Source organism: Calypte anna, chromosome 6 (genome assembly GCF_003957555.1).
Source record: "Calypte anna isolate BGI_N300 chromosome 6, bCalAnn1_v1.p, whole genome shotgun sequence".
Classification (NCBI taxonomy): Eukaryota; Metazoa; Chordata; class Aves; order Apodiformes; family Trochilidae; genus Calypte; species Calypte anna.
Genome location: NC_044252.1, coordinates 17,470,243 through 17,496,038, shown reverse-complemented (window position 1 = coordinate 17,496,038; position 25,796 = coordinate 17,470,243). Strand labels below are relative to the sequence as shown.

At 41.0% G+C, this 25,796-nt stretch overlaps 1 protein-coding gene across 7 annotated transcripts; it reads right to left on the bottom strand.

Moving 5' to 3' along the window:
- Nucleotides 1-1,227: 1,227 nt before the first annotated feature.
- On the bottom strand, nucleotides 1,228-25,249 carry C6H10orf71 (chromosome 6 C10orf71 homolog). Of its 7 annotated transcripts, none has more exons than XM_030453335.1 (4): nucleotides 24,931-25,249; nucleotides 20,260-20,496; nucleotides 14,902-15,072; nucleotides 1,228-13,047 (listed from the first exon to the last, which is right to left on the bottom strand). In XM_030453335.1, exon 4 carries the CDS (start codon nucleotides 12,876-12,878, stop codon nucleotides 8,277-8,279), a length of 4,602 nt encoding a protein of 1,533 aa, XP_030309195.1. In that variant the 5' UTR covers nucleotides 12,879-13,047; nucleotides 14,902-15,072; nucleotides 20,260-20,496; nucleotides 24,931-25,249; the 3' UTR covers nucleotides 1,228-8,276. The 7 variants fall into 7 exon arrangements, with proteins under 7 accessions (XP_030309195.1, XP_030309194.1, XP_030309198.1 ...); XM_030453334.1 differs by lacking the exon at nucleotides 20,260-20,496 and adding an exon at nucleotides 18,952-19,077; XM_030453338.1 differs by lacking the exon at nucleotides 24,931-25,249 and adding an exon at nucleotides 23,252-24,920.
- Between the last annotated feature and the right edge of the window lie 547 nt (nucleotides 25,250-25,796).

Sequence of the window (25,796 nt, the reverse complement as noted above, 5' to 3'; positions counted from 1 at the left end):
TAATCTCAATTAGCCTTTCAACCATTACTTGTGTTTAGAGCTAAACCTAGCTGGGACTGAGGCAGTCTCTCCAGAGACCTTTCCACAATCACAGCTCAGTGGGGGTATGAAAGGAAAGTTTCAGAATCTCACCTCAGAAAAACAAATACCTGAATACTTTTCCCATAGATCTGAACCTAGTATTAGTCCAGACTGATGTAGCAGCTTGTTGTTCAGAGAAATAACACAGATAACAAGCAGCCAAGAGTTTGTGTGTGAGTGTGTGTTAACAAACCCCAGCTTAATTTCATTTTGATGGGGTTTCCCTCCATGGGGCTCAAGACTCACATTAATGTGAGTCAGGTTCATATACCCCACAGAGCTTTTTCTCTGTCAGAAAAGCCCAGGCCTCACTGCACAATGTTTTATTCCTACCTCCACTATGAGGCTCTGGGACAGAGATTACAACCTGGGTCCAAGTTAGAAGGAAAGAAAGGAGGATGGCTTTGTACTTCATGCTTTGCTACGAGTGCCCAGCCATCCTGAGCTCCATGTTTTTCAGTACAGACATACCAAAGGGATGTATTTCTTGCTAAGGGATCCTTCAGAACTTACTGCCATGGTTCCATGCTTGGTTTTGCTGACAAAGCTGTGTCCCTTAGAGGAGTGCTTCAAGTACTAATAACAAGACCATCAGCAGGGAGCTGGTTGCATGGCAGCTGAATCCAGGGATATGGACAATCCAGAGCAAGAGAGGACTTCACAGTGGCTCATCAGTCACAGCTGGCAATAGCAGCACTTGTCTGTGACTGAATCAGAAACTGCTTGTCCCTCACAGCCATGGCCACACAGCCATTTTGGTGATGATGAAATATCTTCCTCATTCCAACCTGGACAAACAAAAAGAACAACCCAAAAAACAAACATTCAAAAAACAATGTTCAGCCCAACAACTGCCCAACCACAAAGAAAAACCAACTTGGAATACTGGAAATATTTTGAGATAGTTGAAAACTTTTGCTTTAGTTTCAGCTTCATAAATGTTTTTAAACTAGTAATTTCTTTGAAAAGTTATTTAAATCCAAAGGAAAAGGCCTAGAACTGTTTACTTATATATACATGTATATATACATGTAAGCAAATGAGTACTTATCAATAATTTTTCAGTTTTCCAAATTTTCCAGCCTTTTCTTTTTCCGTTTGTTTTTTTTTTTTTTTTTTTTTTTTTTTTTTTTTTTTTTTTTTTGGGTCCCCCAGCAGAGAACCTCTTTTATTGGAAAACTCCTGCTAAGATGCACTCAGGTGACTTGGCTGTGTCAGTAGGTTTTTGGGCCAGTAATTCAGCTGGTATTTGATCCTGTTTGGTTTATGTTAGGGCTCATCTGGTTGCTAAGGTAAGAAGTTAAATGCTATTAGGATTAGTGGTAGGGTAAGTTATGTTGCTGGGTTGGACTGTTGGGAATGATCCTGTTGCCAAGAGAAGTGTTTGTTGTCTTGGGTTGATAATGCTGTGGTTTCATGAAGGGGGAGTATTAAGCAAAGGCAAGAATATGGAAAGAGGTGATCATTCATCTTCCCAGGGTAGTGGAACATGCCAGAGCACATGTGAAGCCCAGGGGAAAATGGAGCTCCTGTGGGGCAGACCCTGCAAATAACAGGATACGTGAACCAACAGGTGGGAGATGCAAAGGACAGCTCAAGGGCACTCTGTAAATCATGTCCAGACACTTCTGTTGAGCACTACTACTATATCTATAATTTCATATTGACATGTGGGCGTATCTCAATATATCTCTATCTAGGCATACATCCATGTATGGATGTGTTAGCAACAATAACGTAATATAGCTTTTTTAAATCTCTTTCTGACTTTTTCTGTTTGAGACTTCAAAAAACCACAGCCAGTTTTGGCACAGAATAATATTGAAATATTTCCATCCATATTCCTTGGGAAGTGACACAGTCTCAGGATACTTGATCCAGGGAAGCTGCTCTCACCCACAAAAACTGATTCTGCCAACAGACTTTCAGGAATTTCAGTGCAACTGAAGAAACGATCTCTCTTGGGACAGATCCAGTTCACATCCTCTGCAGCTTACCAGTGCTGGGAATAGAAAGAGGGATTGCTGTTTGTCTCGGAATCTGTCTGCCATCTGTGGCCTGTCAGTGTAAAGAAGATCCTGAAGAAGGCCACTGTAGCTCACCCAGGATGCTTCATGTTGCTGGTGACAACACTGGCATTTCTGGCACAGCAAAAAAACAGAGGGAGCCTTTCTGTGTTCTCTGAATGTTACCATACCCTAAGCCAGCTCTAAGCAGCTGGAAGGGCAGTTGTGAGAAGATGAGGCTCTGACACTGAATGCAGGAGTGTGAACACACTGGGGAGCTCGAGGACAAGGGAGTCCAAGCAGAGTTACCCTGGCAGGCAGCTTGACTTCAACAAGCCTTGGCTTTTCAAAGCATGTCTCCAGCTTTTTTACTTTCTGTTAGAGTTCAGCTTCTTTCTATCACTAGAAGGATTTTTGAGGTTGTGTCTGTTTCTCACAAAGTCTTCCCCATCTCCTTGCAAAGTACCCTGGATCCTGATTTATTTGATATGGAATTCCATGTGGGAAAGAGCTTATTTTCTAGCCTTTTTTTCCCAAAGGCTTGAGTTAAATCCACTTTAAAACACAGAGCTCTAGGCAACTGGGACATAAATGATTTCTCTTCTGCACTATTGAAATGCTGCTTTCTAAGTATGTTCAAGAGCAATTAGAAACAAGTCTCTAATTGGCCAAAGAGTACTAAGGACCTGAGTATTTAATGTAAAAAAATCAGCATAATGAAAACCTTGAGAATATAAAAAAGAAAAAAGGAAAGACCACAGGTCATTTTCAGTCATTCTCTACCCATTTAAAACCAATAATTACAATATTATCTTTAATACTGGAGGACAGTGGTCAGTGTAAGATCACCCTAAAACCAGAATAATCACCCTAAAGGCAAAATAAATTAATCATTGACCTCTGTTTTTATAATGAACATTTCACAAAAAAAAAAAAACCCAACCCCACACTGAAGTTCAATTTACTCAAGTGTTCTTTTCATCTCTTATCAGGCTCTGAAGCAGAGTTTCCTTAATAAAAATGACTGATGTACACCACTTGCTCCAAATTACACATTTGTAGAAATTCACTAGAGCCCATCTAACCCATCACGTACACTTTTGCCAGCTTTTGATGCTGCTTGGGAGTGAGATAGAGGATCAGCCTTGGAGTTCATTATTTACTCTGCAAAGGAACAGAGTATATCACAAAATACAGATATGCAAATCTGTCAATGTATTTCTAGTAAAAACATAGCTAGCCAACCTTTATGTTGTACCCAAACTACACTTTCACTGTCAGCAAGGACTGCTTGGATAGTCAGGCATCAAAGAAGAGCAGATTTAAATTGCTAGTCTAGACCAGAACTGAGCCAAAATCTCACTGAGAAGAGGTTCTGCTGTGTTTCAAGGGTTGGACTCAATGATCTCAGAGGTCTTTTCCAACCAAGAGAAATGTAAAACCATCACTCACAAGACTTTGGAGAGTACATACAGTCTGCAGCACTGGTTAGCAAGTTATATCAAGTACCTGGTAACCTGCTAACTTCCCTCAAGTGGACAGGGCACAGCGAATGAGAAATTCCTGATGTCTTCTGGGTGGTGGCAAGGTGGTGATTCTCTTCCAGTGCTGCTGGACTGGATGCTGGCATCACACCCCCAGGGTGTCTGCCCAGACTGCTGCCCTTGTACAGCAGGGAGGGGAATGACTGCAAGAGTCCTGGGCTAAAGTTTTTTCTCTCCAGCCTCCTGCTCCCTCTCTTTATGAGGGGGAGGAAGGGAGCAGATGCCCTGTATCCAATCATCTAGATATTTAAACTGTGTACCACATACATGCACACAGATGCTTCCATGTTGTCAACTTTTTCTGCCATCGTAACTGGAGATAAAGTTACAGTGAGAGAGACATAATTACAATGAAAAGGTTGTCTAGAAATCATTCCAGTATTGTAAATGAGTCTCATTGATTTTGTTTATTAATTAATAAATAATTATGTATTTGCAAATATAGTTACATTGGTGGACTGTGATGATGATGTGCATTTTCTTGAACAGATGACTCAGGAAGGCACTGAACACCCAAGAAGTAGATAAAAATCCACACATGTAGGCCATTTCATTTAAACTGCACCCTCTAAAACAAACCCAGCATCTTGCATGACAAAATTCAAACTCTTGGGATAGAACCATGGCTGTGGGATGGCCTTACAAGTCTGTCATGTGATAACTGGGCTGGGAGGTATTAAAGTTGCCCCAGAAGGAGGGTCTACGGGAGGCTGTTCTGGCCCAAGAGCCAAAGGCTAAGTAAGCCATGTTTGGCTGTATTCATATCTGCCAAGGAAGAACTATTGCAACAAATGAACCTCAGAGAACCCAGAAATGCAACATGCAAAAAAAAAAAAAAAAAAAAAAAAAAAAAAGACCATTTTCAGGAGAAGGGAGCAGTGAAAGCTATGGTTCCCTCTTCCCTTAAGGCTGCTGTGCTTCTGTGAATGCAGAGCCTGTTGTGTTCTTTAGTCCCAACCACCAGCTGCTGGCAAAGGCAGAATTCAGCTTAGCTTGGCTCAACACCTCTTCAACCTATGATTTAATGTCACTGTCATTACATTAACATCATGAAACAGTGCTCTCCTACAGCTGCTTTAATGACTATTGCACATTTCCCATAGTCTCCCTGTCCCAAAAGAAAAAGGTCAATTCTCTGTAATTTTTTCCTAGTACGGACCTCAGCCTTGTGGGTTTTCCACAGTAGCAATGTGGAAAAAAACCCAATCAAACAACAAGCACAAACAAAAAAGAGAAAGGAAGGAAAAATATTTGTTATTTGAAAGGTTGTCATTTGGCTTCCTTTTAACACATTTTGTGTTCATGACCACAGATATTACTGCTGTCTTATACTGATATGCAAATGGCAGTTTTATAGGTATATTATATATGTATACATATCTATCTACACATATATAATATCTATTTATCTATCTATGAATAGATATAAAATATATTTGTAATATACCAATAGATAGATATAGATATGTAGGATTGTTTATGTGTATGCACATGCGTGTTTGTACATAGACATTCCCCTGACTTAGCAAGACATTGGCCAAGAACATAGTCTAGGCCAGAGACAGGTTTGGTGATAGATTCACACTCAAATGGAGTCAATACCAGGCTGGTATTGGCAGCACTTTTATAACATCATTCACTCCCTGTGGATAAGTGCTCTAGGGAAAGCTCCAGATACATGATGAGAACCACTTTAATATTTGTTTTCAAAACTTCCCAGTTTTGTTGCTCCAAATTCTCTAGTTCAAAATTCCCTCTGGGACATAGGTATGCTTAGAGACATGGTCTGCTGTGAATGCAGCTTTTAAGCTAGTAAACAGTATTCTCCAAAATAAAGAAGTCCTGCTTAAAATGTAATAGGTATCCAAGTTAGGACTCTCTCCTTTTCAGATGTCCACATTCCAGTTTGCCTTCACAGCAGAGTGAAAAATACACTGATTTCCTTGCATACCTCTAAGTAGTATATTGGAGGATCTCATTCTCCATGGTAAGAGTTTAAGAACCTCAAAAAAAAAAAAAAAAAAAAAAAAAAAAAAAGGTGCAGAAGTGTGTACAGCTACAAAACAAATGACAGCTAACCAAGCAAAAAGGATTTTTTAAAATTCAGCTGTATATTCTGCTTATCAAATGACTGTTTCTTTTCTAGCTGTGCACAGATACTTTGTACCCACAGTGCTCCCTTGCAAACCATGCTTTTATGCTGTTCTCTGAAAACTTGCCTACTTCTTTACTTGTGGCTCTTAGAGGTGTTTAAATTTGTAACATCAAACAAAAATAATGGCTTGTACACTCTGGTAGTCTTTCAGATTGCATAGGTTATGTCTAAATATATTATGGAAATTTTAAATACATCTGTTTATTTATATTTTAACATGTAGATGACATTGTGCTTCATACCTGGTAGACATTATATTGTATAGAGGGAGAGCAACAGAGAAGTGCAATACCAGTAGCACTATGTCAGTTTAGAAAAGCATTTGTGACCCCAAATAAGGAAAAATATTCATAATAGGTGACACTTCCTTAAATTTAACAATTTGAAAACTGATCTTTGTTCCTGAAACACTCTTAGTTTTCAATTTTTTTTTTTTTCTTTCAAAAGTAGTCCTTTCCCAGGGGGACTACATTTTTTTGAGTTTCTAGTGAAAATTGGTTAAAAAATGTTAATGTTTACAGAATAGGATAATAAAATAATTCAGGCTGCAAGAGATCTCAGGAGATGCTTGGAGGGTCATCTCTCAGACCAGCCCAGGTAGTTCAGGGATTTGAAAAATTTGAAGGATGGAGACTGAAAATAAATGTTGTTCAAATATGGACATTTGGGTGAATGTGCTCAAACCCCAAACCAAACCAGCACAAGCTTCTCCATTTCCACACTGCACATCTGCTACAACTGTCCCTGTCATATTTGACAAAAATGCATAACAGATAAAACAGATTTTAGAAGATCACAGAAGGCCAAATCTCAATCTTGCTGAAATCAACGAAAAAATGCCTTTAGTGTCTCTGTAGCCTCTCTGTGGGAAATGTTTTAGCAATTAGCACTGAAAAAAGGACTTGTCTGATGGATTCAGGACAGCTTCTGAACACATGGTGTTTGTCAGGGATGGTGGAGGGCCGGGAGCTGAGTTCAGGTTAGAGAGGAAGCCAAACCACCAGGTATTGGTTGGTGTCCTGAGGGCAGCATCAGTCCTGGGAAATGAAGAATTTACTGAAGAAAACCTCTTTCATAAATACTAAAACTGGGAGAGTGGAGCAGTGCCTGTTTCCCATCTTCACATTTTATTTTTTAGCAAAAGACCCAATTCTTCCCTTTCTTTTCAAGTACTGAAGAGTTGCTTCCAGGAAAACAATCTTGTAAAAACAGCCTGAGATGTGAATCAGGCTGAAAGCCAGAGGTGTACTTCTTTCTTAGAGCTCCTTCTCTACATTTTTAATTGGGGAAAACAGCATGATAATGAGACAGAGAAAAAGAAAACCAATACTCCAAATAGAGATATTTATAATCAGGCATATTACATTCAATTTTTCTGTCTTTTCAACAATGTTTTCTCATTATTCTATGATGGAAAAAAAAAGGAACTTATGCAAGGATGAGTGATATTTTGATAAAGGTCTTTCAAAGAAAAGTGATAATCCAAAGAAACACTTTTATAGAAATTAATATTTTGTATATTTTGTCTCTCATTTTTTTCTTTTTAATCACAGAATTCACAAGATCAAAATTACCTATAATGTTTTTCAGGTTTAACAGTTAGCACTGTATTTCATGGGAGCCTGTAAACCAAACAAACTGAAAAAGCACTCCAATTATAAAAAGCAAAGGTGTTCTCATCTTAACAAAACATTAAATACTGTTACGGGATTTCACTCAACCTCACTTCTTAATAAAATATTTCAGGCCAATTATCAAGATGAAGTTCTAAACTGCATTACAAATAATGCTCAACTCTAAGGAAACTTATTTGGAGATTATAAAGAAATACAAAGAATTCAGCAGCATATTAGTGGACATTGCAGAAGTATATGAGAAGCCTAGAGCAGCTGCAACTGTATTCTGGTTCTTTGAAGTTTTTTTTACATGGCTGTTGAACTGTGCATCCAATATACAATCTTCTTGTCTATAACATCTGGGCAATCAATTTGTGCAAAAAATCAGTCTTGGGTTAATGACATATTTGTACCTACACACTTTCTACTTCTCAATATAGTTCAAAGCAGTGAGTGAGAAACCTTCGCTAGATGCTTCATCTCCCCAGTTCTCATAGGAGGGACAGGATGGTCTCATAGACTTTGCTTTGAGTCATAGATCATGCAGTGCATCTGGGCAAAAGGATACTTGCTTTGGCCACACCAGCCATCACAATGACAGAGCAGAAGCAGCAGCAGCAGCTTCATACTGCTGTATTTACTGGTTTAGCTGGCATTGCCCCTTCATCTCACTAATACTTTAGTGCTTACTCAGTTTCACACTTCTTCAAAGTGATCATAACCTCACATCTTTCAGCGTGGTCAGCTTTCATTTTCCTTTATACCCAAATGACAAGGGGATTCAGACAAAAAGTGTTGTAGAAACTTTTGTGTGTGTGTGTCGATCCAAATGGTTCTTAAAAACACTACCTGTCGTATTTTGTTACTTTAGTTTTCAAGATACTCCTTCAGCAGCAAAATCATCTAAATCAGTGAGAGACACTAGGTTAGTGTTTGGGGTTGGACTTAAGTCCTTTGGTAAGTGAACTTGAGTTTCTTCAGCTTCTTGACTGTAAGGGTAAGAGGCTGGTTCAATATAGGGGGGCTGGTTATCCACAGCTTCAGCATAACCATAGTCCTGCAGGCCATCTGCAGGTAGTTCTGCTGGTTCTCCTGGTAATGCTGGCATTAACCAGTTAGGTTCCGAATGCTGGGAAGGTGATTTTAACACTACTACAGGTGAAGCTGGTAAAGGCAGCACTCTAGGGTAGGAGGCATAGGGAGAATTATTAATTTCTAAAGAGGGGTTCTGATATAAGTTCTTTTCCAGAGAAGGGACTGAGACTTGAACATATTTTCCAGTTTCTGGGTCATAAAATGTCTTTAAATTAACTTCAGCTGGTAAATCAACTACATAGTATTGGCCAGAGTCAGGGTCTTGGAGGAGTTTTCGCTGGGTTGAAGAGGGTGAAGAGCTTGCTGCTGATGCACTACTGAGTCTTCCTATACTGGTTTCTGTGGCAGTAAAAGTTGAGTGAGGGGTAGGATGGAGAGGAGAATGTTCCAAGGGTAAGGGAGATGCTAGTGTCTCTTGCGACTGGGAATACCTTATCCCTACAGCATCTATATGCTCAATCTGATGTTTTTTCTGATTCTCTTGTATTTTCTTTCTCCTGCTTGCCAGCTTTTTGGCCCGCCGCAGAGCTTTTTCTGTTTTTGGTGGCACAGCAGGAGGCTTTCCTGCTGCTGCCTCCCCAAGTCCCCTGGGGTACAGTCTCTCATCTTCACCTGTAGAATCAGATGGCAGATTCCTCTGTGCTGAATCAATTTTCTCTTCAGCAGACATACCAGCTTGGCTCTTTAGTGCCATGTTTAGCACAGCAGGGCTTATACCATCCTTTGTTTCTCTTGTTGGCTTGCCTGATGATGGACTTGCAGAAATAGAGTTCATTGTGCTGCTTGGTTTGGGATTTACAGCCGCAGAGCATGCAAGGTTGTCTAACAAAACTGGTGCACATTCCATTTGGGGGATGTCCTCTAAAGGTTCATGGGATACAGGAGAGTATGTGTGGTCCTCAGACATGGAGCCAGTGGCAGGGAAAATGGTCTCTTTTGTGATTATTTTTTTTGTACAAAAGCCACCTCTGCGATTAGATAAATGGTGATTCTTAAAGTAATTAATCTTTCTTTCTACAGGACAGCTGAGGTTGCTCTGTGCTTGGTCATTTTCCAGACCTAAATTTGGCTGTGTTAAGCTCTCTCTTGCCTTCCTAGTCTGTGCCTTCTCTTTCCTTCCACAGACACTTTCCTCATTCTTTTTCCCAACTTCATTTAACAAAGCATGAGTCTCTTCACCTTCTTCCATCTGTTTCCCTAATGAAATGTTCTCTGTATCTTTCAAAAGATAGGGATCCAGTGTTCCTGAAGTAGATCCAGGTACACTGGCCACTTTCCCTCTCTCAGTTGATCCATCCCTCACATTCTGCTGCCCTCTGCCCTTCAATGCCAACCAGCCTGGCTCCTGGGCATGCAACATATTTCGGCGCTGCTTGTTGCTCTCTCCTGGGAGTACAAACCTACTTTCCATTTCCTTATAATTGCTGCTCACTGTATCATCCAGGGAAAAGGACCTGAACAGAGGCATCTTGACAGTCCTTATTACCTGAGGTGACCTGAATGTGTTATCTTTAATCATAAACAAACTGGGTTTAGTTGAGCTTGAAGACAGAGTTGTTTGCGGCTCCTCACACCTGGGAATGGACATGTCCTTTACACTTCCAGAAGCAGAATCCATGCTGTTGGGCTCTTCCCTTTTCTCCCTCCTTAGCTGCTCTGCCAGCAAGCTCCTCTGTTCATTCCCAGCAATCCTGCCATCCCTCTTCTCTGCTGCACCAGTACCAGACCTGATACAAGCATAATACTGCAGTTCATGTTTTCCAGTCTCTTCCCCTCCCTCCTTGTGGTTTTCCTTACTGTCTGCATCCATTCCACTTTTAGTCCTCTGGGTTTCCTGAAGGTTTTCCTCCTTCATCAGAGGCACTGGTGGAAATGGCTCCTCCTGAAGTGGCTGCTCTACTGTGGAGAGGAAAGATTCCTCCGAAGAGCTACTGCTTCTTTTCCCTTGTGCTTCATGGCCAGTTTCCACCATACTGGTTTGGATGTCACTGTAAGGCACATCTTCTGCAGGTGACAGTTGCTCTGAGAGTGTTCTGAAGGCCGACTCTTCACTCTGATCAGCAACCAGACTGTCATTTTCCTCACCCTGGACATTGGGATTTTCTGCAGGCTGCTCAGCTGTTGTATCTGCATTGTCTCTACTGAATGGTTGCAGTGCTGGATACTGCAGACTTCTCCTTAAATCAGTTTCATTTGATTCATGGCTCAACAAGGGGAAGTTTTCATTACCATTTGTATTTTTAACCACATCTTTGTGTTTTGAATCATCATCCTGTATGTTACCTCCAGTTTGGTGAAACGAAAGGTCCACTGTTGACTGGGATGAACTCAGAGTCAGGTAATTGTCTGTAAAATGTCTATTTAAAGCAGTTTTATTGTCCTTTTCATCTGACAATACAGAGATTGTATCAGTCGATTCATCTTTCTCTGCAACAGTTTTGTTACTTTTTTGTTGTAGTGCTGAGAGTGAGGCATTAATTTTTGTGCTCTCCTGTGCATTTTCCCTAGTTTTATTTTTCTCCTCCAAGGCCCTTAACAAGGGAGAAGGGGTATAAATGCTTTTAACATGTTTACGCACATCCTTCAAGTTGAATAACAGACTCGATGCTCTTGATTTGTAACTGTCCTGAGACCTGTAGTCACCAAACACTGTCCCCTCATGGTTTCTCGCTGCTTCGCTCTCAGTGGGAGGAGGTGTCAGTGGGATCAGTTCACTTTCTGCAGGGTCTACCTCCTGTTTTGATTGAATGATGGGTGTTAAGAGTTCAGTGATGTTGAAAGAGGGACTGATCAATCCAGAGCAGTTTACCTGTTTAGCTAGAGGAGATACAACCAGATCAGCTTCAGCACCAGTTGCCTTTTCAGACAATGAAACCATCTCATTGCTGGCTCTGAACTTCTCCTTTGAAGTCTGACCCTTCTCTGCTGCCCCTTTTGTAGTCCTATGTCTCCTCCAGGGTGGACAGGTAATGCCCAGTTGGGGACTTGATGTCTCCTCTTTGGTTAAGGCTGTCTGGGGTCTTGGTGGAGGTGGGCTAGGTGCCTGTGACTTGGCTGGGGGAGAAACAATCCTGTAGGACACAGACTGGGGTGAGACAGAGGCTTGGGACGTGACAAGGGGGGAAAGCTGATCTGGTATTATGGGTGGTGGCACAGGAGGGGCTTCAGGAGTAGGAGGTGTTGGAGGATGACCCTGCTGAGTGGAGGGTGGAAGAGAAAGTGCCTGTTGGACAGGGGGTGGCCGAGGAGGACCGTGGATCCTTGGGGTGGGGGAGGGAGGAAGAATTTCTGAAGGGAGAGGGCCCTGAGGCAAGTGTAGAGGGGGGAGATGGATGCTGAAAGTAGCTTCTGGTGGAGTTGGCTCCATCTGAAAATCTTTCTCCTGCTTCTTAGCAACAGTGATCTTGAATTTCTGTTCTTGTATTTGTGACCCTTTACTAAATGGTGCTTCCTCCAGGTGTGCAAGACCTTCCTTTTTTGTTTTTATATCAACAAACTTCTCAATTTCAGTTAGTTTTTTATGGTGAACCTTCCATGATTCAAAAGCACTATTTTCACTGTGAAGAAAATTACCTTTTTTTGCTGGCTCATTAACTTTCACACTTCTCTTTCTAAAAGCCTTTTTAGATGAACGGGAAAAATTCGACTTGGCTACTTTTGACATCTCAATCAGTACAGGATAATAACCATCAGAGTCACAATAATTCATGTCTATCTTATTATGTCTTTCATGTGGCTCCTGTTTTCCCCTGAGACAGAGGCTACCTTGACTAGCCTCAGAAAATTCAGAAAGTTCCTTGTGGATGCTTAAAATGTCCGTGTTATCCCAGCAAGCCACATTGCTTCCATGATTTAATTTACATTTTTGAAAGTTATTCTTAGTGGGCTGTTTAAGTGCTATCGAGGAGCCTCCTGACCCTTGGTCTACAGTCTTATCAAATGTCTTAATTAATGAGGACACTTTTGAAACATGTTTATTGTTCCTTGGACCAGGGACTGCCAAATTCAGCTTCTTGCTTTCTGTGGCAAAGATATTATTTTTAGCAACCCATTTCTCCTCTGAAGCACAGTTTGGTAACTCATGGAATGTTGAAGCCCATATTGTATGCTCATTGTTTATTGGTGTTATCTTGCTACAGACATGACTTTTCTTGATGGTATGGTTCAGTGTCCCTGGGTGAAGTTTAGCAGAGAACTGGAGGGCAAAGTCAGGTGAAATGCAAAGATCTGGTTCATTGTAGGAATCTTCAAATTCTGCCACACACAAACTTTTGAAAGCCCGGTCTGTGAGACTGCTCACCTCTCTGTCAGCATCATCCAGTAGACTCCCAATACTTGAGGAATCACTATGTCCTTCTGTATGTTTCTTATTTCCCTGCATTGTTCCTGGGAATCATGAATAAATGATCCAAAGGAATAGTTTCAGGTGTTAAATAGGCAGTGGTGGGTGGTTCCAGCTGTTGGCAGTTCACTAGCACAAAGCAATTCCTCCAGACAGTGCTGCTCCACGTCGATTCATCTTAGAGAACAGCTGAAGGAAACATTCTTCTCTGCAAAGCCAAAAGTTATAAATTATCATTTTCCTATATTAACTCTATTAGAGAGGGAGCATTTTCCAGCTGTTTCAGTCACTGACTAATTTGCTCCTACGTCTATTCTAAACAAGATACTAGCAACACAATAAACAACATGAAAAATAACTGTTATTTTGGTCAACTCAAGTAGTCCAAGGTAGATAGTTTAATTGCTGGAAAGTGACATCAAAAAAAAAAGTATTTTCACCTCCGATTTTTCACTTGGACTCTTTAACAAGGATATAAGAGCCAAATTTCAAGTAGTTTCCTTTCCATACCTCCAAACAATAAACACTTCCAAGTGCTGTGTATGTATTTAACTTTGAAGGTTAGCCATCTTTAGCCAAGAATTAGTAATAAAAAGGGAAAAAACACTTAATGAAAGAAAAGTTGATAAAACTTACTTTGTGAAACATTATAATTCCAATTTAAAATAAATTGTGAAAAATAAAGTTGTTATAGAAGGTTCTATGCTCTCTCATCTCTTTCCTCATGACTCTGGAAAACGAGCTCTATAGAGATGAATCTGCTTATATTCAAGATGGAGTTTTGCTGTGACAATTCGAAGCAGAACCCTTGTTTGAGAAAGCAGAGTGGCACCACAGGGAAAGAAAGGTGCATCAGCAGGTTCCTTAAGCCACCCAGCCCCAGGTACTGTTGGATGAAAACACTGAACCAGCAGCGGCTGCTAATATCAGCTTAGCCAGCAGAAGGCAGGAGTGCCTCGGGGACTCCAGTGGAACCACTAAAGGAGCACAGGGAACATTTGCTTTCAGTTCCAGAACTGCTAAGAGCAAAAGGTAACCCCTGCGACACAATTATAAAATGTCACAGCCTTCCATTAATCCCTGATTACTATGCACAGTCAGGGTCCACAGCATCGTGGATTTTGTCTAACTCCCCATCACTCTGAAGACAGGATGGGGGAATCTTTGGGTGGAATAGGTATAAGCAAAGCAGACTTTTTGGCTGTACTTAAAATCCACACACTAAAACTTTTTAAAGTTTATTGTCTAAATTCTTTAGATACTTGTTCTCACATTCAAGGGCTTGAGCAGGGTATTGACTGAACTGCAGCGAGAGTCAGTTTAAAAGCATATTAATGAGTTATCTAAAAGTAAAGTCCTTTTAGATTCCTTGAGGTTTTAGACTCCTTGAGGAAAGTCTGATCTGTATCTCCATTTCTTAGTACAACTGTATCATCACCTTGTGGTGAGCTGAAACACCACAGCTCACATATATAGCAGCTTCCAACTTACATAGAGATGGAAGCTGCCACCATGTCAAGCCTGAATCCACTGTAGATCTGAGCAATGAAATCCAGATCCAGATTTCAGCTCCTCCAGCTGTCTAAATCCATTTTTCCATTTTGGCCCATTCAGAGAGACTCTCGGAAAGGGCATGTTATTCCCTGTGATGATTCAGGGCTGGTCAAAGCATAAAAAGTCAGAAGAACTGGATTTCATCCATTGAGTTTTTTTAGTTTCTGTTGTTTCTTCAAATGGAAACACTCCTCATCTTCCTTTTCTATTAAAAAAACCCTCAGCCAACCTATTTTTTATCTAAAAATATCACAGTGAATTCAGCCATACAATTCCGGTGACTTATGCAGAACTACAACAGATTTACATCAGACATAAAATGAACTTAATAGAGCTTATCCAGTTTACCTTTTACCAAGATTTTTCAAAAGTGAGTTTCACTTGCCCCACCCCACATACATTTTTGTGTATAATGCAACTGGAAAAAAAATATAAGACAAATCAAAGGCCATCTGTCTCTTGGTTTTGATTCTGACCCATTATATGAGTGGGAAGAACAGGTACATACCTGCCATGCAATTTTGCTTCCCATCGTTAGAACTCATTCTCATGCTTGTATTTGGCTTAATTTTTCACCATCTCTAGTAAGAAAGAAGAAACAGTCCTGTGATGTCAATTTGACAGAAGTAGCGTCCCGGGATGTTTCCAAGCTTCAGCATTTTTTGACCTGAAGTGAACCCTACAATTTGAAAACAAAGACATTTTTTTGTTTGCGTGATCTGAAGATTGTTTTGCACTGATTTTATTTACACATTTATTTGTTTTTCCATTCAGATTTTACAACCATGTAAGGAGTGATTTATGGGATTTCTAATCAAAAGAGATAGGTATGCATTCCAGTGTGATAACAACCTTGAGGGTTTGGTAGCTTGTGGAGTGCAGTCAGGTTCCCAACAAACACCTAATAAAACCTTCAGGACTCTCTGGTAGAACTGGAGTGGACTAAGAGCTGAGTGAGCAATGGTTTCCTGGCTATCTGTGTATTGCAAAGGCTGAGTTCCATCTCCAGACTAAAAAGTGGGGTTGTATTTCATAACTTCTCTGCTGCTGTTACATCCTTGCTCTTTCCTACACTCTTTCAAAGGGACTGCAGAGGAAAACGTGTGCATTCACCCCATGTGTATGACTTGCTACTGCCAGTTATTATCGACAGACACAAATCTGGTGGGCAGGGAACTAATACTGCTAAGGTTTGAAAGTCCATCATTTTCACTGTCCCTCTTGTAAAGGAGAAGAAAGATGGACAGTTGGGATTACAAGGGGCAGTAATCAAAACATCTTTTTTGCTTCCATGCATGAACCTGCCAGGAGATGCTAAAGGCAACTTGATCCATAGTGAATAAGTACAGCTTCTGTCCTTTTACTGAGCTACAGGCTAGGTTTTTAATCTCTGCAAAAATGTATCAGTTTCCTAACAGAACTGCCTGGGCCTGAGGTAATGCAAATAGCACATAGGTGTAAATACACTAGGTTATCCTGAGGTAAGGGTGTCCTTTAGGGAAACTTTTGTGTCAGCCTGTGCAATTCAAAATATACCAGTAAAGGCAGCAAGAAGGGCTCACACATTGGGATGGTCTCCTACACTAATCTGAGAAAGGACAGCTGTCAGTGTTAAATTAGGGCAAGCCTGTATCAATCCAAGTTTTCTGTGGTCTGCTATGCCTGGTTCCATCCAGGTGTAAAAGGGCATCCTCATTGCAGAGATGTGTTCTCAGATGTATAGAGATGTATATCTCTTTACCCAGAGATATAAATTACAGTTTTACTGCTCCCGTGTACTTTTAACTAAGCAAAGCCAACAGACCTGTAGGAGACTGTGATTATGTTCTGGCTCACTCATCAACAGGGCTGTTGACTAAATTCCAGTGGCACAGTGTTTACCACTGTTTACTGGTGGTGCCTGAACTAGGAGGAAGCTTGGCTTTCAGATATCATAAACAGAGGTTTGAAGAAACATTTTGTCCCTTGTAAACTGAGAACATTTGCTGAAAAGTGTGTAGTGTAACAATAAACATGGGGATCATGATGTAACCTCAGAAATTATTTTCCTAGATGGAGTCACTGTTACAAAAACAACTCAGCGTCACTGATTAAAAAAGAATAGTGACTGTTACTGTTCTTAAACCCCTGTGAAGATTCTTGTCTCTCCTGGCCATGCTACTAGTACTTTGGCAGTGTAATGTTTCAAGCTGTGGAAGGCTGTATATACACTAAGTGTTCAAGCTGCAGATAAATACCAGGACTGGATTTGAAACACCAGGACTGTATTGTATAGGTACTATGGCAACTTCTGAATTTTGGGCAAAAAAGCTGTTCATGGCTCATTTAATAACCTGGTAAAGCCCCATTTCTTTAATTTTGGGGCAAATATGGCAGCCAGCAAGCAAGGTGCAATGTTTCATAGAATTATGGAATGGTTTGGGTTGGAAGAGACCTTAAAGACCATCTAGTTCAAACCCCCATCCATCAACAGGCACCCCTTCCTCTAGGTCAGGTTACTGCACCCCCATCCAACCTGGCCTTGAACACTTTCAGGGAGGGGGCACCCACAGCTACTCTGAGCAACCTGTTTCAGTGCCTTACTGTGCTCATAGAAAATAATTTCTTCCTTACATCTGATTTAAATCTACACTTTTTCAACTTGAAACTGTTTCCCCCTTGTCCTATCACACTGCATGCCCTTGTGAAAAACTCCCCAGCAGCTTTCCTGTAGGCTCCACTTCAGATACTGGAAGATCTCTATAGTGTTCTGCTGCTACTTGTTCAACCTCCTCCAGGCTGAACAGCCCCAGCTCTCTCAGTCTGTCTTTATGGAAGAGGTGCTCCAGCCCTCTGATCTTCTTCATGGTCCTTCATGGCTGCTCCGACAGCTCCATGTCCTTGTTCTGTTGGGGAGCCCAGAACTGGATACAGTACTCCAAGTAGAATCTCACAAGGTCAGGTGAGGATTCAGCTAGCTAAAAATTTTAAGGGTGCCTGATTTTAGGTTATTTATAAGACAGAGGAGAGCAACAGTAGGCATTTGGAACTGCTTGTGTTACACTGAGAAACATCCAAGGTTTTTGCAGTAGGAATCATCTGATACAAGCTACAGAAAAAGCTTGCATGAATGTACAGATTTTGAGGAGCTTACTCAGAAACCAATCTCCCCTCTCTTTTAAATAGGAGATTTTTTTTTCCAGTGGCTCTCTTAAGTGACTAGCAAGTTGCAATGAGGAGGTTAAATTACAGACTCTATTCCTGGCCTGGCACAGATTGAATGTCAACTTTTTTCACTGGACAGGAGCTGGGCAAAGCAGCAAACTTGGCTAGAATATGTGACATCACTGCTGCTGCAATATATAAAGGGTCCATTGGTTCCCCCATCCCCCTGGGCTGGTATTTGGCTGAAACGTTGTGCTATGAGACATCCCAGTGGTATTCTGGCAGAGCCTTTGGGAGCTGCATTACGGTCTGAAGTCAGCAGTACTGCATTCCCCTTGATGATGAGAAAATAAGAGAGAGGAAAGGAAGGTTTAGATTTTATAAATCTTTGGGGGCCTTTTCTTCATGTAGTGCTCTCTGTATGGAATCCATCCACAGTTCCAGCCCAAAACTCAGAGCCCTGTGCTGACTGCTGACTGAGGTTTATACAGCTGCATGCTCTGCTCACATACACACTGACATTGCTGCTTTGGGCTTCCAAGAGCCCATCGTGACAAATAATTAGGGATTCTTACCATAGGAACTAGGAGAATCCCTATCTAAGGGATTAATTTTTTGCATAGGTGCATGTTTTGTTCATGGCACTCATGGGAATTTATAACCAGATTAGAAGACTGGATGGAAACAGGCCTCTTATGCTATAGGTGAGACAATGCTCCCATCCAGTGGAAGCTCCTTGCTAGCCCAAGCAGGACTGGCTCAGTAAGCTCTCTTGGGTACCACCAGAGAGTCAAATGTGGCAGCAGCAAGCAGTATATCAAGGGCTTCTGAGTGAGCTGCTGTTGCTCAATGATTACACTGCCCCTATAGGAAACAAGGAAAACTTAGGAACCAGACATAAAAGTGTCAAGGAGGTAAAGGGCACTCTTTTAACCCTCATCAGAGACAAGAGCCAGGAGGATGTCAAAAAGAATGCAAAGATCTCTCTAGGTTCTGATGTAGAATAGGTAAACTTCCCTTGTGTTGGGCTGCTTGTACTGCCAAAACTGTGTGGGCTGCTCATATTGGGCTGCATCAAGACAAATTCTCCCTCTGATCTGCCCTCTTGCTTGAGAAGCTCCAGGCTCACTGCTTCTTTGAGCAGCCCTCAGGGCACCTGAATGGGAGGGAGGATCACAACACTCTCACCAAAGAGGGAAGCTGCCTGGCAAGAGGGACAGTGGGGCTCCAGCCATATTTCCCCAGTTTGACAAGAATTTATGGGTTAAGATGGTCATGAGCTGAGAGCTATTAGAACAAGCCTCCATTTACCTCATCCAACAAGGTCACTTTCCTCTTTGCTTTTTTGGTCATAAAGGGCAGCCAAAGTGAATTATCCTGCTTAGGCCAAGGAAATTTGCACAAGTATAAATACCTGCTCCAGCTGATGGAGGGTGGGGACCTAGGGCTGTCCAGCTTAAGCTGAAGATCTCAAGCACTGACAGAAATTATTAGCATAGCAAAAAGTGTCCTCAGCACTTCCAGTACTTTGATCATTACACTGCAAGGTGAAAGAACTATGTTATTAGAACCATTATAGACTGGGATCCATTTCCTTTGAGGTTCTGGTCCAGCAATTGTCTCTTGAACAGCTTGTTCTGGGCCAGAGGAGAGACCGTCCCTGACTTTAGGCCAGCTTCTGTTCTCAGTTACACAAATATAAATCTAGAGTAATTTTACTGACGTCAGTAGAATAACTGCGAACAGAATTGGTGACTAAATACATCTACTTCCTAAGCTGACACAGGTGTCCCATCCAGAAGGCTACATAAGTAGCTGCAACCACAGGACATTGAAATCCAGCATCACTGAAGAGCCAAACCTCACCCTCATGTGGCATTCAGACAGATATGTAAAGGAGAGGGGTTTGGAGCCAATACCACATTGCTATGCCACCAAATCATCTCTTCCAGACAATTCTGATTTTCTAACCTGTGTCACTCACCACTGGCAACAGCAGTGCATTCAGGATAAATAATTTTGCTGTTTTCTGCAATATTCACTAGAATTGCTGGACTTCAGAGTGGTGTGGTAGACGTTTTGTGTAGTCCCAGATTGGACCAGCAGAGCTGGCTGGCAATCTGAATTGCTATCCTATGGACACTGTAGTATTTCGGAAATGTATTTGTGTGTGTGATGGATATATATTCTTATTTAGATTGTTTTGGACATTTCATATGGAATAAGGATTCTGAAGAACGACTACACTATAAATTTCAAAATTTCATTCAAAATTTTTAAAATACCTTTTAATTTCAGGTTATTTCACTATTGTTACATTATAGACCATGAAAAATAAATGAAATTTTTCATTTTATTCTCTATATCAAACAACACTCTGATGGTATTGCAACAGAGAATGTGATCTTCTTTTGAAATTTCCGTATGTAAATATTCCAAATGACCAAAACAAAACAAAACAAAAAAAAAGTTCCAGTTATCTTTCTAGGGGATATGCCACTAAAATGCACATGATCATAATTTTATTGGTTTAACCAAACCATCTTTTTCTGGAGAAAAGACAGCTGGAACCTTTTTTTCCCAGTGAGCTCTACAGAAGCTGGTGCATCTTTTGCCATGGGAGCTGGAACCAGGGATGCAACCTGGTAGAAACAAGAATGCAAGGAGGGAGTGTACCTAGTTAATGACCTTGTGTTATGTATCCTGCTCAAAGGATCTGAACCTCTTCCAGGTCAGCTCAGGTTGCAAAACTTTAAGTACTGCAAGGTGAAGACCTCACATGAAGAAAATTGGGAGGAACAGAGGGAGCTTGTGACAGCTATGGAGAATCATGGCAAGTCTCTCTACCTTTCCCTTTCTGGATCAATGGCAGAGACCCAACAGTTATTTCCAGCTGGTCTCTGGACTGCCTTTCCCAATGTCCTCCAAATGCCCCATCCTGCCAAGAGTCCTGTTAAGTCTGGAAGAAGGAGATGTCCCTCAGAAAAAGTTGTATCTGGACTGAGGCTTTCTTGCAGCTCCTGTTCACTCCTTTAATTACCTGAGCCCTATCCACTGGTCTGAAGAGTCAGTAACATGCAGAGATGATGGAGTAAGTCTAAGACACAGAGCACATGACTGGCACAGCAAGGGGCAGGTGCAGCACTCAACACATAGCACAAGTCTATGAGAATCACAAGGCAAAGAGATGGTGCTTCTCCCATGAGCTGAAGTCAGTACAGACAAATGACATTTGAGCCACTGAACCCAAACAGTTTATTTCTTGGCATGAAATGTCTGACTGGAAAAGGCCACTGTCTGTAACTAGGTCGGTCATTATATACTGAGATATTTATACAGCTCCCCAGTAATACTGCACATGAACATCTCGTGGCTATTTATCCTTAGATAAAGAATATTTCCAGGGTTTGAGCAGGATTTTTCTGAATCTGTTTTCTATAAAAAAAAGAATTCAAGCCATTTTTAGGTGGTGGGTTCAAAATTGTTTCAAGTTCTAAGGGTTTTTATTACCTAGAGAATTGTATGGGATTTAGGTACACGCAATATCCTGAAATAGCAATCTTATGTCACAAAATACAAATAGGTATGTCTACCTACGATATATAGGAAAAGAAGACAGACTCTTTGGTTTTCAAAGCTTTCTGTCTTAGGCTGCAGGAACAGAGCTATTTCTTACTGATATCTAGGTAGTTCTTTCAAGTGCAGTTAAGAGAGCAAGCAGTGTGACAGGATTGAAGTACATGTGCCAGAGCATATGACTGAAGCACACAACCATTCACTTGCATAACATCTTTTCTCTGATGACAAACTGCTCCTCAACCATTTGTGATGATAACAGACATTCCTGTTTCAGTTACCTCTTCACTAAGGTTGTTTTTAACATTTATTCAAATAAAGATTTGAATATTCTCCCATCCTGTTCAGATATTGATTTATTGTTATGATTTAATAGTGTGTCTCCAAGGCACCTCTTAATTCTTCTACAGTTAGCAAATATGTTAAGGCATTTCTTGTGATTACCCTACAAAGGCTATATGGAAAAGTCTATAGTTATTCCCTAAGAGAGACCCCAATGATTCAGGCTGAATCAGTCCCACAGCAGCATCAGTGATGCTGTCATCATGGTGCTTCTCCAGATCCCTCAGGCCCTCTAAAGAAACCTGCAGGCAGGCAATAGCATCAGCCACATCCCAGTGACCTTCCAGTCGCTTCTTCATCAGCCCTTCTCTTCAGTTCTCCCACACAACCCAAGTGGCAATTCTACCTACTTCTCTATGGCTTCATTCAACCAACAGGCCTGGTCACAACTCCTGTAGCTCAAAGAAAAATTTCTCAGTTTTGGAGAAATGATCCAATTCCTAATGTCACTACTTCACAGCACATCAGTCAACACAATGTTATGAACAGCAATATCATGATCAGGAATGCTGCCCCTCTGCCCCAGCACAAATCCTGGATGCAGCTTGCAGAGTTTGGTTCCCTCTGAACATGCTGCTGCTTCTGCAGCAACATCGCAAGCAGACCTGGGCACTTACTCTGATTTCTGCACAATTTTTCCCTATGCTTTGCAACATGCAAAGGATGGGGACAGGGACACAAATAACACATCTTAGCAGGTCAGAAGCCAACAGAAGTGTTCAGAATGTAGAAGGGTCTATAATGAAGCTGACAGGCAAGCCAAGCTGACGCTAAGTTTTAACAGGTTATGTCTGATCCAGGTAAAGGTAATAGAGGTACATCTGAGACAGGATTTGCACTACTTGCAAATTGCCAGATACTGCTGTCTGCTGACTCTGCATCTCAAGGTGTAGTCAAGTGTTAACCACATTTTCTTTTAGAGACTTTTCCAAAAATTGCGGGATTTTCATATTTATCTTTTCCACATGGAAAGTATGAGTTAGGTGTCCTTCATGTACCTGAGTGTCATAGCCCATCACGATCCCCAAAAGAGCCTCAGACATAGTGTGTAGGTAATGGGGAAAGCACCAACATCCCAGGTGTAGCTATAAGATGCAGCTGTGCAAGAGACTGAAAATAAAGATGCAACATTATTTGACATGTTTGGGTCATAAAAAGGTTGGTTTGACAGTTATGATATGATTTAGATTAATCATTATTAGCTCATGCCTTCTTGTATGTCATTATTTGCAAGTACAGGAGATGGATGATAAAGAATCCCTGGACTAAAATTAAGTAACTGCTTTTTATATTTGTCCAAAAAGAAACTTTTGGCAGGGAAACCCAAGAGAGAGGGAAACCTTACTTATGGGGAAGGGTTGTCCTTTTATGGCTTCAATGCTGCCTCAGCTTCTCTGGGGCTGCTAAGGAACAGGAGTCTTGGTGACAGTCTCCCTGACTATATACATATGAAAGTCATAAAAATCTGAGAAGTAGAACGATAGTTGTGAAACAGCAAGCTTAATACACATGTGCAAATATGTGTGTGGGTATGTATATATATATATGTGTGTGTATATATATATATATACACACACACACACATCTTTAGGCATTTGTGTTAAGCAATCACTGACCCACCCAAAAACATATGCAGGCTTGACTGAAGAGGTACAACCTTTTCTCAAGGGTAAAGTTCTCCTGTCAGTGCACACATGCAGCCCTCACTGTATTCCCTTTCCCCACACACCTCTCAGCTGGCTCAGGCTGCTGGTCCCCAAACTACCTCAAGCAATGCACAAAAGCAATGGACTCACCCACACACTTAGAGCAGACACAGCTCTGTGTGACCTGGCACCCCAGCTGCAGACAAGCCAGCACAGTGAAGCTTGCAACTAAAAAACACTTACAGAATTTGCCTCTGTCAGCAACTTTCTGTATGTGTAAACTCAGCTAGACTAAAGAGAGGAAAGACTGATACAGAGAAGTGGTATTTTCTCCCAGCTTGGCTCATAGGAATTAATCAGCTTTTTTCCTAGTCTTGGAGGGATTTACATTTTCATGGGCCTTTTGCACACCTCTAGTAATGCAAGAACAGCCAAAACAAACATTTCAGAGCAGCAGGTAGGAATAAGAGGATATAGAGTGACATTTCCATGTGCTTTTGATTTGCTTTGCAGGGATGCAATGACACCTTCATACCTTCACCCAGCTAAAGCCTTAAAGTTCACTTATGAGTGCCTGTTACAACTTCTTTGGAACTAAGTTGTGAATATATATATATATAAACACCTTGCTAGTGACAAGCACGGAAGGCTGGAGAAATTCAGTTATTTTGGGGCTCCAATATACTGGGACTCTTTTATTTGCTAGTATTTTCCACAGGCCTTATCATTCAAGCATTTAGCCAAGGGTATTTACTTTTTACATGGTCATTTCCTTGAAGAAGGAGAAGAACTGTGGACTCTAAACCTGTCTAGAAAGCTTATTTCTCCTTATTTCTCTTTTTCTCTTCTCACTGTTCTCTCTTCACAGTCTCCCTCACAGCAATGGCAGAGGAGTATGAAGAACCCTCTAGCTGATACTGTACAAAGTCAGTGTGAATCAGTAGCTTTGGCTTGCTGCTGAAAAACTTTTCCTTATTCAGAAATAGGATTGGTTCTTCCCAGGCCATTTAAAAAAACATGAGTCGTTTTGCTTCTTGAGCTCAATTTTAATTATTTATTTTCTTCTGTTGCTGCTGAGTTCTGCAGCTAGGTTAATAAAATGCAGTTTTCTGGGATGGCAGATTAAGAAGTTCTGCAACAACTGGACTCAGAAAAGCTTATGCCATTTAAAAAATTTTCCAGTGATTAAAATTGGATACAAGTCATAGTCACAGTCATTTATCGGGGCCTCTTAGCAATGCCATGGTATTTGAACTATTTTATTTCTTCATGCTTTGTATTATACTAATTGTTGTCCATAAGATACTGAAATTATTCTCTTCCTATTTTTCCAGAAAGAGTAAGAAAAATGGCTTCAACCACCGATACAAATCACTGAAGTTTTTTTGAGTATCTTATCTGTAGGCAGTAATCACCTGGAAGATGAAATCACTGTATATTTGCCTAAAGTTGCTTGCAGCACAGTGCCCAGGAGCTTCACATAAATATAGTGTTTTTTGAAAAGATCACGTCCCTTTAACAAATAATTATATGTGTAACAAAAAGTAATCACTACATACAAGTCTGTACGTGTGTCTCTTTTCACACACAGACTTTGAGAGACAGTCCTGCATTTTCCAGGGCAGAAAATGCTGGACAAAATAGAAGGACTTTACACCTCTAATTACTGAAAAAAATATATAAGTGCTGTTTGACTTCTCTCGTCTGATCAAATAAACACCATCCTTGAGTTCACATACATTCCCATAGCATCACAGAATCCCAAGCTCTGACACCTCCATTCTTCACTACTTCTCTGCTTGAAAAACACACATGCACTTCCCCCTTACCTTCTGTGCTCCAGCTTCCTTATCATGGACAGTGTAGGGCTGTGCTTTCTTTCTTTCTTCCCTTAAGTCAGAGCCCCAGAACACTTTACAGCAGCCTGCTTACTATTAGCACATCCCATTATTTGTGTGTTTCAGATTCTTCTTCTGAACATGGTGTTTAATAGAAACAACCACTGAATAATTCGTAGAATAATAAAGTGGAGGAGCTAACCCGTAAGCCCTCACAGACCTGTACAGCCAGGTGAAGCAAAGTGAGCAAGGAATCCAAAGTTAGTAAAATGTATTTAAATAGTTATCAGGCAAGGGGAAGCCAAGCGGAGCTCCTGGTAGGGAAGAGGCAAACACACGTATTGGAATAACCATGCGGTGTCAAGTAACAGACAGATGATACAAACAGTCACCAGCTATTTTTACATCCAGATTCGTTGTTGGTAATGCTGCAGAGATAACTAATACAGAAAGTAATGCTGTGTGATTTGCTTGCCACTGCCACTGGTTTCAATCTGAAAGCACTGCATTTTTGGATCTACAGGTGGGAGTTAAAATGTCTTTTTAGGTCACCATTAAAAATACTGTTTAAGAAGCATGAACATAAGTAACATGCTACTGCCCAAGTGCCCTACGGGTAGTTTTGCATAAATAGATCATTTCATCATCAAAGCTGGACAAATGCATCCAGCATTCTTGGAGTAAGAATGCCCCATTCCACCATCCTTCCAAAGCAAACAAGACCAGCCATCCTACTGGGAGCCACATGCCAGCATTTGATTTCATTTGGAGAACTGCAATAGGATGTTGAATAATAGAGGAAATATGCTGTGAAGTCAACAAGCTAAGTTTTAGTACTGTAGAGATAAACAATGTAT